At 38.6% G+C, this 13,969-nt stretch overlaps 1 protein-coding gene across 2 annotated transcripts in view; it reads right to left on the bottom strand.

Annotated features, from left to right (window-relative positions):
• The window catches only part of LOC149310684 (polypeptide N-acetylgalactosaminyltransferase 14-like), a 332,296-nt gene that overhangs the window by 115,589 nt on the left and 202,738 nt on the right, over window positions 1-13,969 (bottom strand). The window contains exon 1 of one of the 2 annotated variants that reach the window (XM_089529535.1): window positions 5,312-5,449. The exons of the other annotated variant lie outside the window; for it this stretch is intronic. Within the exon in view, the coding sequence (XP_089385661.1) occupies window positions 5,312-5,334 (23 nt within the window). The 5' untranslated portion in view covers window positions 5,335-5,449. Of the gene's footprint in view, window positions 1-5,311; window positions 5,450-13,969 lie in introns of those variants that run through there. 2 annotated transcript variants of the gene reach the window in all.

Raw genomic sequence — 13,969 nt, 5'->3', positions numbered from 1 at the left:
AATGACCATTAATCCAGTTCAAGTCTGTAAGATAGATATAATGGTATAAATAAATAATGTTAGAAATTTTCCCTAAAGAAATAAATAAACTAAGTTTGCTGAATATTTTTCAGTGCCTGAAAAGAGCCAATTCAAACAAATAAATGGAGCTGAAAGACTTGTCTCCGAGATGGAAAAAGGAATCACAAACATTGCAAAATGAGCTCTTTCACCCTGCTCCTTGGACCTTTTTTATTAACTGTTTTATTAAATAACTTCCTACATTGCAGAGAATGTAGAATTAAATAAGGATATTATTGGAGAAAGAGTTGCTGAGGAAATAAATAATTCAAAGCAAAAGTGTATGGGAAATGTTACGTTTAGGAAAAAGCGGGTGGTTGAAAAAAGGCATTAAGGGAAAGAAGGAGAGTTCTGCAATAATGCATTCATAACGGCTTTCATATCTAAGTGGGAAATTAATCTGGGGTGGTAAGGGGAGAAAAGTCTCTGATGTGAACACTATTTGCTCTTTACAGAACCAACCACAAACTTTGGGCAAATTGTTCTCTCACTGCTATTTATGTGCAGTTTTTTTACTAACTGCTTTCAGATGTGTAGCCTTCCATCTTAGTGAGTGGCACTGTATGCTATATATATGGTCGACAAAAAGGGGAATGGTTTTGGCAGGATGATAAATGGAAGCAGAAGATCCCAGGCCACTAATACATAAAATTATAGTAATAGTTGAGAGCTTTGTACAATAGAATTAGATATGTTAACAGATTTAATATATCTCCAGGCTTCTAGAAATTATTTCTGTTTCTTTCATTTTCTCTCCCTTTGGTAAAAAGAGTGTTTGTCTTTCAGTATTTATCTACCTGTTTGTATGTGGGATACTCTGTGGTTAAGTGTGCCACAAGGTGTGTTCTTGCTTGCCCTGGATTTTTCAACAGATATTATTGTGGTATTTCTAATGTGCACATCAGCCCCATGTTTGTCTTTATCACACATTTGAACTCGTTGACTTGACAATAGGATGAAAAATTACTTCAACTAACAAATATCTGAGATCTGTCTGAAAAATGACAGCTAAACCTGACCCCCCTCCCTTCCGACACACACAAAAAAAACCCTCCTATTCTTGGCTACTGTTCTTAATTTGTTTGGTTTGGTTCATCCTTACTTTATTATTCTGAAAAGCCACAGTCTCCATATATACTTAACTATAAGTTGAAAATTTTATGCCCAAAAATACACCCTAAAATCCTGGGACAAGTTACATATGGTTCTATACACTAATACTGCTTAGAAAGCTCCTGAAAGAACCACTGCCCTGATGACCTACTCTTCCTGCCTCGGCAGAGATTTCTGAAAGAGCTGCTGAGGCAGGACTGTGTGTGTGACAGAGATGTTAACCATCTCAATTCAATGTTAAGACCTTCTCTCCTGATCCTCCTCTGGATTGCTCTTCCCTCTGGATCTCGCTTCCCACCAAACACCCCATTTAACCCCACTTCTTTCCCTTCTCAATCCAATGTTAAAGCCTTCTTTCTCCATCCTCCTCCTCCCTTTCTGACCGCCAAACTCCACTTTCTTCCAGTGCCTTCCCTTTTCAATCTGATGTTAAAACCTTCTCCTCCAGCACCAGGGAATTCGTGTGAGGTGGTAGGGAGAAGTCTAGAGAAGGAGAAAGAGGGAAGGAAGTGGTGTTTCTTCCTTTACACCTTTTGTTACCTGCCCCTAAGTTTGACATATCCATGGGTCATATCAAAATCCATGATTTTGGCCCTAAAACCTGCCCTCAACTTATACATGAGATCAACTTGTACATGAGTATATAAGATACATGTTTGAAGAGATTGTGGGGAGGGGTAGAGTGCAGAGCCAGAAGAGGAATAGACTCTTGTATCACTGGGGTAGATCAAAATTCACAAACTTTTAATTCTGCACTAGAGTGTCTGCGTACAACAGAATTTTTCTATTATATTGGGTAAGGTCATTTTGGTAATTCTAAGGCGGCATTCAGTGATGTTCACATCCATGCAGTGTCCCCAGTGAATGAACTACATTAAGTTCATTTCCCCCCACCTATCCTCTACAATTTAAGGTGGTGTGTGCGTTGTTTTTATCCTCAAAACATCTGTGTAAGGAAGTTGAACCAAGAGAAAGTAAATCATGAATAATCTGAGGCAGAGGTTAGTAAAATTACTTGGTTGGACTGTTGGACTATAACTCTCAGAGTCCCCCAGCCAGCACTGGCTATGCTGGGTGAGGCATTCTGGAAGCTGTAGTCCAAAAGTATAAAAGAGAGGAAGAGGTATCTAGCAACACTTTTAAGACTAACTGACCTGTTTTTAGCATGGTCTTTCATGGATATCAATCCACTTCTTCAGATACATTGATTTAGGGGTGAAACAGTTAGGCAGCAAGGAGTAGCCAGAAGCCAGTCCCACTCTGATCTCCTCAGGACCCTGGCAATTACACACCACAGCCCTGAGGGTGCCCCTGTTGCAGAAAGAAGTGGGAAATAGCCATACCTTTCTAGGACACCTATGGCAGACCTGGCACAGCTTCAGCATAGTTTGGGGGCATGTGTTGTCTAATCACCATGCCCTCAAACCATGTGGAAAGTGCCTTTTTTGCCCATTTGTTTTGGATGTTAGTGATATTAAAGTTAAAGCCTTTACAAAATAATTAAGTGATATTAAAGTCACAGGCTTTACAATGTTACAAAGTTGTGGGAATTGGATAGAAAATACTATGATACAAAGATATGCAAACTGTGACCCTGGCCATAAATCTTCAAAGAGGTGTGTGAGATAATAAGGGCTGATACAGGTCTTTCAGGAGGCTGGTAGCAATCTTTAAAGTAGTTTGTTAATACTGACATGTGAAAACAATAAATCTGCTTACCAAAAGTCATTCCTTGGAGGTCAAAAGCTCTTCTGACCAGATTCCTTTTGTTATATGTGCAATTGTGAAGATGTATGCATTAATGTACTTAGTGAACCAGGAAGTCTTTATCTCTTTTCATACCTCTGCTAATAGAGTGTAATATGTGAATGTTTCCCAATTCAGATGTTTCTCTTTCCAGTCTTCCTTTGAAGTTTTTTGTTTTAGAACTGCCATATGTAAGTCTCATCTTGTATGTTCCTTTTAAAAAATATAATATTCATATTTTATGTTCAAGGAGACAAATGCCCAGCAATTGAGGGTGTGTGTGTCATTTCTAATGTTAGATTTGTGTTCATTTATCCTCTGGACATACAATACAGAACTTAAAAGAGGTGGTTCTCAAATAAAAATGATACTCATGTTTAAGTCGATCTTGCTCAATTCCTTTCTCCACCCCCTTTCTTTTTTATGCTGCAACAGATTAACATTGCTATTTATTTGAAAAGTTGCCCAAAAGGTAACATTTCCAAGCTTTAGTGTACTTAAGTAGGAGACAAGTTTACAGACATCTGTCTAACAAGCTTCAAGGATAAATCAGCTAACTACAAATTAAAGCCAGTTCCCTGAAGCCAATAACCACTACCCTATATTGCTTCTTACATAGAATTGGTGTGTGTGTCTTTTTTGGGGCCACAATTCTCATGATCCAGTAACCACTACCAAGTTTGCTGGGGTCACTGGGACTTTTAGTCCAAATGAGTAATATTTCCAAATTCTGTTCTCACAGATAGTGCTGAATGACTGCATGATGGCCCATTTAAGTAACCTATTAAGGCATCAACAGAGAAAAGTCTTGTCCTCATCAGTTCCTAGTCTTGGTTCACACCAGCATGAGGAACACAAAGTATGAGGATGAAGTGTAAAGAAACTTGGCAGTGAAAGGTCTGTCTTGTACACCTAAAATATGAGGCATAATTTGTGGCTGGAAGGTCATGCTGAGAGAACATCCTTCAAAATATGGGAAATACATATAAGAGACATTTGGTGACACTCGTCAAGCTTATTTGATCAATAAGTTTATCACTTTAAAAGATGATGCCAACATGTTCTTTATGCTTCTTCCAAACAACCTCTTCCATTAAACAATCTACTACTTAAAAGGCAGATTGCTGCTGAAGCTGTTGACAAGTGTTTTTTTGGCACTCACTTGGATAATAAAACTACAGCTTGGAAAACATTAAATTCAGCATGTCCAGAATTATTCTGTGTGACAATTACATCTGGGGTAATTTCAATTTAATACCTCACTGCGAGTGAAAATTGCGGCATGCAGCCCTAAAATTGCTGTAATAATGAAAATAAACCCACTAAGAGCTGCCTGTGCTACCTCGGGCTGTCACTGGATAAATGTTTGCTGCTGCTTTTGGTATTTCATAGGTCACCAAATTGCCAACACATTCTTTTTTATAAAACCAATAAAAGTTATACCTCCTTCTTTCCTCCCTTCCCCCATTCCCCCCCCCCTTTTTAAGCGTAACATTCTAGATCTCAGATGGCACTACTTTGAGTTTTATGCTTGGAAATCCTGCTTGAGCTCAAAGAATAAACACTGGCTGGATTCTCATACTATTGATTATAAACATGGGGTTGTGGTACTATTTCCTTCCCATGGATATGCAGGAACATACACAGCATAATTATATACTGGAATGTAGAGGAGACTTAAGTTAACACTTGGGACAACTGTTGCAGAATGCCAATTATACTTTATGATTAATTTGATAGTCCACCCTGCACAATTCAGTCTGAGTCTTGATCTTGTGTTTCTAAAAGTGGCTCACTTCTGCTTGGACCAATCTAGAGCTAGTCTCTTTCAACAAAGATTCTGAACCTGAGTCAATGCAAGTAAACCTGAGAAGATTTGGGATGTGCTTATTTAAATTATTCATTCCTCTGTGTGTGTGCCTTTAAGTTATGGTAACTCTGTGGATGGGGGGGGGGGGGATGTTAGGCAAGGAATACCCAGTTCCATCCTCTGAAATATAGCCTACAACACCTAATTTAATGTTTTTCCCCCTCATACTGCAAATCCAGATTTTGCTCACTCCTGATTTGGAGGGCATCTATAAAAGAGGGGATACTTAGGGTGTCCTTTGAAGATAATTGCCATAGACATGGAAGGCAAGTAAAAGCTTGTGTGAAATAAACTGACAGGAGGAGATTGATTTACATCTCTTTCCTTTCCTCCACTATTTTTTGGGACAACTGGTGAAAATGCCATACATTTCAAAGGTGTCTGCAGTACATAAAAAAATTATACCAACTAGGGAGTTATTGTCTTTGAAAACTAGTGTAAAGAATTTTCAAATGGTAAAGAAAGTCACAGTCCCTTTTGCAAAGCACAGCAGTTGGAGAATCCTTCATAAAACATACTTACAGATTAGAAAGTGGAACTCTCATCCCTCCCCTTCCACTTTCATTGTTTTCCACAGAAAAGTTGCAAAACCAAAGGCTTCTGATGAGTCTTCTGCTGACTTCAGGTTTAGCTCTACAAGTGTTGGAGACTTGCTTTGCCCTGCGAAGTACGTAAACTAGTGCAGAGGTAAAGGTCCACTTCTACTTGGCATGTGACTGATTCTGATGCAACACCCCACAATAAATACATTATCTAGACTACAAACATTTCCTGAAAATTCTGCAAAATTGGTGAAGAGTGCAAACCAATTGATGCTTATTTGTAAATGATTTATTCACTCGTTTCTTTTCAAAAGTATTTCTGTCCCATTGATGGTTCATTTCAGATTATCCTTTTGTCAGATATACAAGACCTTTCAAATAATTCTGTATATGAGGATGTGCATACAATTTCAAAATGCAAGGCAGGGTCTCATAGATTTTGGACTCCACAGTTTGAGAAGTAGGGGGGGAAAGTAATTTCATGACTATAAATATAACTAAAGTCATATTTGATTAGTACCTAACTCAGCAATAGGTTATATGATGAACATTCTAGAACAGGCTTAAGAGTTCATAAAACTGCCTTTTAAAAATCAAGTTCAAGAATTCTTAACAGCCTCTTGTCATTGTTACTCAGGAAAAGAATACAGGGTCTTCAGGGTTATGGTGGGAGTCTCACTCCTGAAGACTGTGATTCCTGCTGTCTCCATCTATGCTGTCCACACATTTCTGTGGCCTAAGATAGGAAAATATGATTCCATAAGCCTCTGTTTACAGTTCCAGAACCCTGATCATGCAGGGTTATTCATTTAGTTCAACCATTAATCTATTGTCCCGCAACCCAACAGGGTCCCTAAAATGATGTACCGTGGAGGGAGGGGGGCATTTAAAATATTGAATATACAAATAAAAGAGCCTGAAATCAGTCCTTTAAAATAACTGAAAAACCACAGATAATTAAAATAGCCAGAACAGATATTTTAAAGACTGGAGGTCATGCAAAACAAAACAAAACAGCAAAAATAGTTTGCACTCAGTTAACTCAGGGTGAATGGCTGAAGGGACAGATTCTTGCCTTTCCTTGTAGGCTCAGTGCAAAAGCACAGTGGCAGCCTACCCTAGCTTGTCTATTCTTTCTTATTAATTTTCACCATCTTGACTCACACTGATGTTGCTTGGCCACATGTGCCCCAGTTTTCATCTGTGAAATAGTAGAGGGTATTGCAATGATAGCACAATTTAATGTGAGCTGCATAATAATAGGCAGTCTCTCCTAACTCGTGTGTTCTTTCTTCATTCACAACTTGTGCCAGCTTAACCACTTCTAAGGTTGCTCATCCACTTGTGTCCTAATTTTCATCTGTGAAATGTTAAAGGAGATGCACAGAGGTGTATGTGATAGGCTTCCAACATGAATACCAAAGTAAATGCTGGGGTTGTGCTACAGACACTATGTCACAATCACTCTCTACTCTTTTCACCTCCCACCTGTGCAGCTAAGAAGGTGAAGGGAATAGATTAGGATTCATAATGTTGCTATTCTTAGCAAGATAATTTTCTTAGTATGTATTATTCCCAAGAGATGGTGCTATTCTTGGAGGATCATGCCAGCTTCTCTTCTTCATGGCTCCCATTGTCAATTGATCTAGTAGATTCAATGTTGCTTGCATTCCACCTTTCGATTTGAAAACTCCCTTGTATTGAAACAGTTAACTAAATTCAACATTATAACAAAAGCAGAATACTGAAACTATACAGGAGGGTTCACTGCTGGAAGCCAGGCAGAAAGGTAGGAAGTCGGGCAGATTGCAGCGTAGGCCTAAACAGAAATTGCATGAAAATATCGTTCCAGTCCCAAATCATTTACACCATAAAAAAAATGAAAGCCAACATTCTCCAAATAGATGCATCTTTATATAGTTGGCTTCATATCAAGTACATCTCTCATTTTTTTCGAAAGAAGAAAGAAATATTTCAACACATAAACAACACAATATCAGATGCAGAGACTGGCTATATTGACAGGGAATTCATTGTAATGTTACTATCCTCTGTGAGTCAATTTTAGCGTCCTTTGAGTTAGAACAGTCTACTCTCTACGTGTAATTTTTATTTTTTAGCTTTTGGCACAACCCCACTGCAAAATACAACTGACTGATGGCAAGTGGGGGATGCATTCATTCTTCATCCACCCTGCATTGTATTTAGATGTCCTTGCATGCTGGTGTCTTCATTATTACATTATTGTTTTAGTTCTTTGGTGGGTGGTTCAGTTTCAAAGACAGACAAATTGCAGTTCTCTAATTGCATCTTTCTCCTTCCTCTACTTCACTTCTCCCAGAGCAAAGCACATGTGAAACCACAACCCAGATGTCAGTATACAGTGAAGCTCCTCTCTTTATCTCTCTCTTTGCCTTGTTAACTTTCTTTAAGAGATTATTATCATTCTCTCTTTTTCCCTTGCTCAACTTGCCTCATTCCTACTCATTATGGCCTTTCTGCTTCAACAACACTTGCTTGCCCCAGCAGTTCTGCCTTTGAATTTTTAGCATTCTCTGTGCATGCCAAACTCTCTTTCAGTCAGTCAGAATCACACAAAAGTGTTTTGTATACATTCATTCCAAATAGGTACCAGAGAGAGAGAGAGAGAGAGAGAGAGAGAGAGAGAGAGACTGCAGTCACATTGGAAAAATCCCCTCTACACTTTCCTCAGAATCTCAAATGTACAGAGAAAAGCTCTTTATCCACCTCTAGATCATGCCAAAGCTGCACAGTTCTGCTCTCCAACCAAGGGTCATTCATGTGTCAGTGGCAGGTAATACAAATAAATTCAATTTTAACTCGGAATAGAAAGGAAATGTGAGAAGTTCACATTTCTATACAAAGCTATCCAGTTCATACCACTTCAGACTGGTAGAGGAACAAAATACAACAGACCCCAGAAATCTGTACATTTTGAAAGGATTCAGAGCACTTGGAGGGGCAGAGAGGTAGTTTGCACAAATCAATGAGCACATATGAAAAATGTGCATCTTTGAAAAAATTCATACAATTAGAAAAATACACTAATTGTATATATTACTAAAGGAGTGTATAAAAAGAAGTGCATTGGAGTGGGGAGAATCCATGAGACTATGCATGAATTTCCATGCAGAAATTTCTAAACCTTTTCAGCCTGATATGGAATTGAGTTAAAACATGAACACTGATGATATTCTGAGAAATACAATAAAAATGTCTGACAGATTTATGGACAGAATAAATAGGCAGCTGTCTATGAGTTATAACACAGAGAACTTTAGGTAACACCTATCAACTCACACTGGAGTGCATCATATGTATTACACTAGACATTACTTCTAAGCCTTGTTGGTTCTCTAAAGATATATAAGAAGAAACAGAATACCTTTGATTTAATCTAAAATAAACCCATCACATCCAATATATGAACATCAGGTGATGTCTGTTTCACAGCTACTGTGATTACTGAACATGATACCTATATGCTACCTCCAGGATCAAGAGGCTACTGTATATGCCTCCCAAAAGTAGCTATTGAGGCTGTTCTACTTGTAGTCTCCTCATTAATCAGAAGTCTGGAAACTGCAGAATTGAAATAGTCAAAGAGTTTCCATACCATGGATCAAATATTGACCAAAACAGAGACTACAGTCAAGTAATCAGCCCCAGTCTGGGCTGGGAAGGGATATGAAAAACAGCACAGACTTGAAACAATTACTAAGGAATATCAAAAAGAAAGCACTAAGGCTTATTACTGAACATAAAGAAAACAAAAATAATGACCAAAGAGGATCTACATAAATTCAACCTAGGTAATGAGGAAACTGAAGTAGGTAAAGATTTCCCGTACCTTGAATCAAACATTAATCAGAATGGAGACCGCAAACAAGAAATCAGAACAAGACTAGGCATGGAAAGGGCAACAATTAAAGAACCGGACAAGATCCTACAGCATAAGTTAGAATTGTCCAAGCCATTATATTCATTATCATGTACAGATGTGAGAGCTGGACAGAGAAAAATGCCGTCATTTGAAATGTGCTGAAGAAACAAGCTGAGGATATTGTGGGTGGCCACGAAGACAAACAAATGGGCTCTAGAACACATGAAGCCTAAACTCTCCCTGGAAACCAGGATGACTAAATTGAGACTGTCATATTTTGGGGACAGCATGAGAAAGCATGACTCATTAGAAAAGCAATTATGCTAGGAAAGGCAGAGGGCAGTAGGAAGAGAGGAAGACCATATGACAGATGGTTAGATTTGATCAGGGAGGCCACCAGTCTTTTCCTACACAAACTGAGCAGAGCAGTTGAGGACAGGGGATCTAGGAGATGTCTCATCCACAGGGTTGCCATGAGTTGAATTCCACTCGAGAACTGTCACAAAATGCAGTGTCACAGCATATAGATATATTCAAATCTAAAATATATATCCTTATACAAATCACATGGTTTGTAAACATCAAATACTCTAAATATTCAACAGCAATCCTCTTCCATCTAGAGTGGCGTAGGGCAACTGAAGCAAGGGACAAGACCAATATTTGCCCTGACCAAAATCATCTCCAGAAATTTCTGGAGATGATTTTTGGTCAGGGCAAAGTCTCCTTCCAGTTTAAACTACTGGATTTTTTGACCAATTTTGTCCCCAAACTGGGAATTGTCAGAGGTCGGGGTGTTTTTAAATTGTAAGACTGACCCAGGCACTTGGCAACTGAAGAAGCCACATTCATCTAAAGATTGCACTTTCTGCACACTTGCTGCAGGACCTAAGGGATTCAGTATCATTGATCTGTCTGTTAGAAGAGGATGTAAATAACAGAATTCAGTGTGAAATGGTAGAATCAGAGTAGAAAAGAACCTTGGGTTGTCTTGTCTATCCTTCTGCTCAGTACAGGATCTGGAACTCAGTACAGCTGCCTCCTTTGCTCTAAGGTGGGAATACTGTATTCACATACCAGTAAGCCAAAAACTGGAACTCCCACCCCACCTACCCATTCTAGTATGCCCCTGACATACTTACGACTCATCTAGCTCATTAAAAAAAAAATCTGGCATCATATAGCAGCAAGGGCTTGGCAGTCATCCGAAAAGAATGAATTCAACCATAGCTTGAGTTTGGATTATATACAAAAGGTAAAAGAGAAAGGTAACACTGTAACATTATTATTTTTTCTTTAGTGAAATTGCGGTCAGCCTTTTTTTTTACAACAGCTCAATTAAAATTTGACACAAGGGGCATAGGTCAGACTCAATTACTTCAAAGGCCAGATCTGCTCTATAAGCTGCCAGCTGGTCATTGCTATAGAATGAGAATGCAGATGGAGTTGGGAGAAAAGGAAACAGAATCTGAATAAGGCAATTCACATTTAAATTGTTCAAACCAGGTGTAAATGTTCAATGTAGTAGTCTAAAGCAGTCTTCCTAAACCTGTGTTCCTCAGATGTGAGGCTATAGTCCAAAACACACTGCAGAAATAATCCAGTTTGAGACCCCTTTAACTGCCCTGGTTCAGTGCTAGGAAATACTAGGAACTGTAGTTTGTTGTGGCACCAGAGCTCTCTGACAGAGAAGGCTAAATGTCTCACCAAACCAAATTTCTCAAAATTCCCTAGCATTGAGCCAGGACAGTTAACATGGTCCCAAATTGGATTATTTCTGCAGTGTGTTTTGGACCTACACCTCCCATGCTTCTCCAGTTGGCTGGGAATTGAGGGATCTGTGAACCAACACACCTGGAAAGCATTGTTCTCAGAAAAGCTGGGTCCATGGTTACAAACCTGCATACTTGTGAGAGATGTGGAACTGAACTTGGCAGTGGATGAGAATACTGCATCCCAACCTACTCCACCTTAACACAAGCCAAGCTGATGCCAGGGACAACAGTCCCACTATACTGACTTGAACAAACTCTAGGATCATGCTTGTAACTTTTTGTAAATATTATGGCTGAGTGCCATTTGCAGGAATAATTCATTCACTTCTTGCTTTTATTATGCATAAGGGTAAGGCAAGTTGAACGTGTAAGTAGCAAAAGATAGGTCTAGTGGAAGTTAGACTAGGATCAGGTTGCACAAAAGCTGGCCATAAATTTTCTCTCAAGACATCTTCTTGGGTTAAAATGGAATTGTAAAGAAGATAATGGAGATCTGCTTCATTTGTCTCTTCCCTCTCCACAAGAGATATAGAATAAAAAGTTAGCCATTTGAGTATAAAAACTCATTTAAGTCTATATAACTATGTAACATTAATTTGCTAACTTCCACTGGCATTCCTTCATCCAAGGAATGAATAAATCTGTTTTGTCTCTCTGTGTTTCTCATCTTCCCAGTTCAATTCACTCCATTCCTGCAAAAATTTGTTTAAAAAAATTAATCTGGAAAAAACTATGCATTTTCATGTGCATTTATTCTAATATCTACTTTTTTGGCTATACTTTCTGCAGCTTGAACTCTGTTTTTGTGGAGGCTAAGGCCAGCATGGCAAAATTCAGACAAGTACAAACATCAAAGGATTGTTGTATTCTGACTTGCATATTGATTTGAAAATGTAAAATTAGGTAAATTTGTGTCAAAATTCCAACCAAATCCCCTTCCAACACCACATCTCTACACTGAACATCACCAATGAGATGGACTACAGGATTCTACCCCTTGTGTTTAGTGTTGTTGTTATTGTTGTGTGCCTCCAAGTCATTTTGTACTTACCTAAGGCAAGCCTATCATAGAGTTTTCTTGGCAAGTTTCTTCACAAGGAGTTTGTCATTGCCATCCTCTGAGGCTGAGAGTGTGACTTACTCAAGGTCACCCAGTGGGTTTTTATGCATGAGCAAGGAATCAAATCCTGATCTCCAGAGTTATAGTTCAACACTCAAATGCACACAGGCTCTCATTCAGTGCTAGGGATGGGAAAAGAAATTTGGCTGGCACAGGAATATGATTTTTTTTTTATTTTTTTTTTTGGGGAAGTGTAGTCCAAAAAGGTAGTATCTCCAAACTCTATCAGGTGTGAAGAAATGGCCAAAGACATAGCTTTTACAGTTCACAGTTTCTTGGGGCTTCTGTAATGTGACATGCTATCCTGCCACATAAATCTGTAATGTCAACAGCACATGGCAGCTGCACAGGGCTGATTGGTAGCATGAATTATGCCACAGCTCAGCAAGCTCTTAATCTAGCAGCCTGAAGGTCCCACATGCAAGGTCAAATGCATTTTTCTGACCTGCCTTTGCCGACTTTTTCTTTTCTTTTTCTTTTTCTTTCTTTTCTTTTTTTTCCCTTTTCTTTTTTTGGTGGGAGATCTCGGTCATGAAACATTTTGGTAGCAAAAAAGCCCCATATCTCTTTACATGCTTTCAGTTAGGACTTTACCATATAACTCTCCCTCAAAGCTAAACAAACATATTTGCAATTTATTGAGTCATTAGTTGATTAAATGCCAGCACTGTGCCAGGCATTTGAGTCTTTGGATATGTGTACGGTGATGCAGAAACAATACTATGAACAAAAATCTGGAACTGCTTCTGGTGTCTGCTGATGCCTGGGATGGGTAAGGATTTTGTTTCAGTTTATTTTTAATATGGACATCATAGTCCAGAAATTTCTTCCTATTCAGGATGGAAATAACGTGAGATTTTAAAATGAAATTGACATATTTATTTGTCTAAACTGACATATCTGTCTTATTTCTGGATTTGACTCTGTTTGTATTTATCCATGCTAATTTTGCTACAATTTCAGACTTTCCATTCCCCCACCCCCCCGACAAATCTCTCATCTTTAGTAGCCAGGAATAACTGCACCTATTGAATTATGGTCAGAGCAGATTAATGATAATTTTGTTTTGATTCACTGAATCTTGCAAAATTCACATTTCCCCCGATACGAGTATTTGATTAGGAGATAGATAGATAGATAGATAGATAGATAGATAGATAGATAGAGATAGATAGATAGATAGATAGAATCTGAATGCAGCACATCTGTATCTGATATACTATTTTTCTCACTGAGAGTAGAAACAAACAACAGTGTTGTTGTAGTTTTGAGGGTTTTTTTTTTTAAACCTGAAGATAGCACTATGGAGTCATTAGTGACTCTGGTGTGTGTACTCATCTTGTTATGACCACTGTCATGGCTCCTGTCATGTTTGCAGGGTTGCACTGCTTGTTTAACCAGAGATAATTGGGAAGAAAGATAAATGGGCCTCTCATAAAATATTGGCAATAGCAGTCCTATTACACTTTATTTCTCCTCCTAAAATCTACTCACTTTCCCTAGCATCTCTCGCTGTGGATGTGACTTGCATAAGAATTCTTCCTTATTGGTCTCCTAAAGGTTCAAATGAAAGTCTAACTTGCCATAGGTAACAGGGGAACACACCAAAGGCTAATTTCTAAATGCACCTAAATTGGGTTTTTGAATCTTGCAAACCCTCTTGCATGGGGAAACAAAGAGGAAGGTCAATTTGTGTCCAACTCTCAAACCACTACACCACACTGGGTCTCTGGTCTAAATACACCAGATCCAACCTGATCTTGGAAGCTCAGAAGGATCAGCCCTGGTTAGTACTTGAATGGGAGGTCACCAATGAATATGCATCATGTGACTCTGTGT

This window comes from Sceloporus occidentalis, unplaced genomic scaffold (genome assembly GCF_023333645.1).
Source record: "Sceloporus occidentalis isolate IW3139 unplaced genomic scaffold, rSceOcc1.0.p SCAF_6, whole genome shotgun sequence".
In the NCBI taxonomy this organism is placed as follows: Eukaryota; Metazoa; Chordata; class Lepidosauria; order Squamata; family Phrynosomatidae; genus Sceloporus; species Sceloporus occidentalis.
This window is presented reverse-complemented; position numbering and strand designations above follow the sequence as displayed.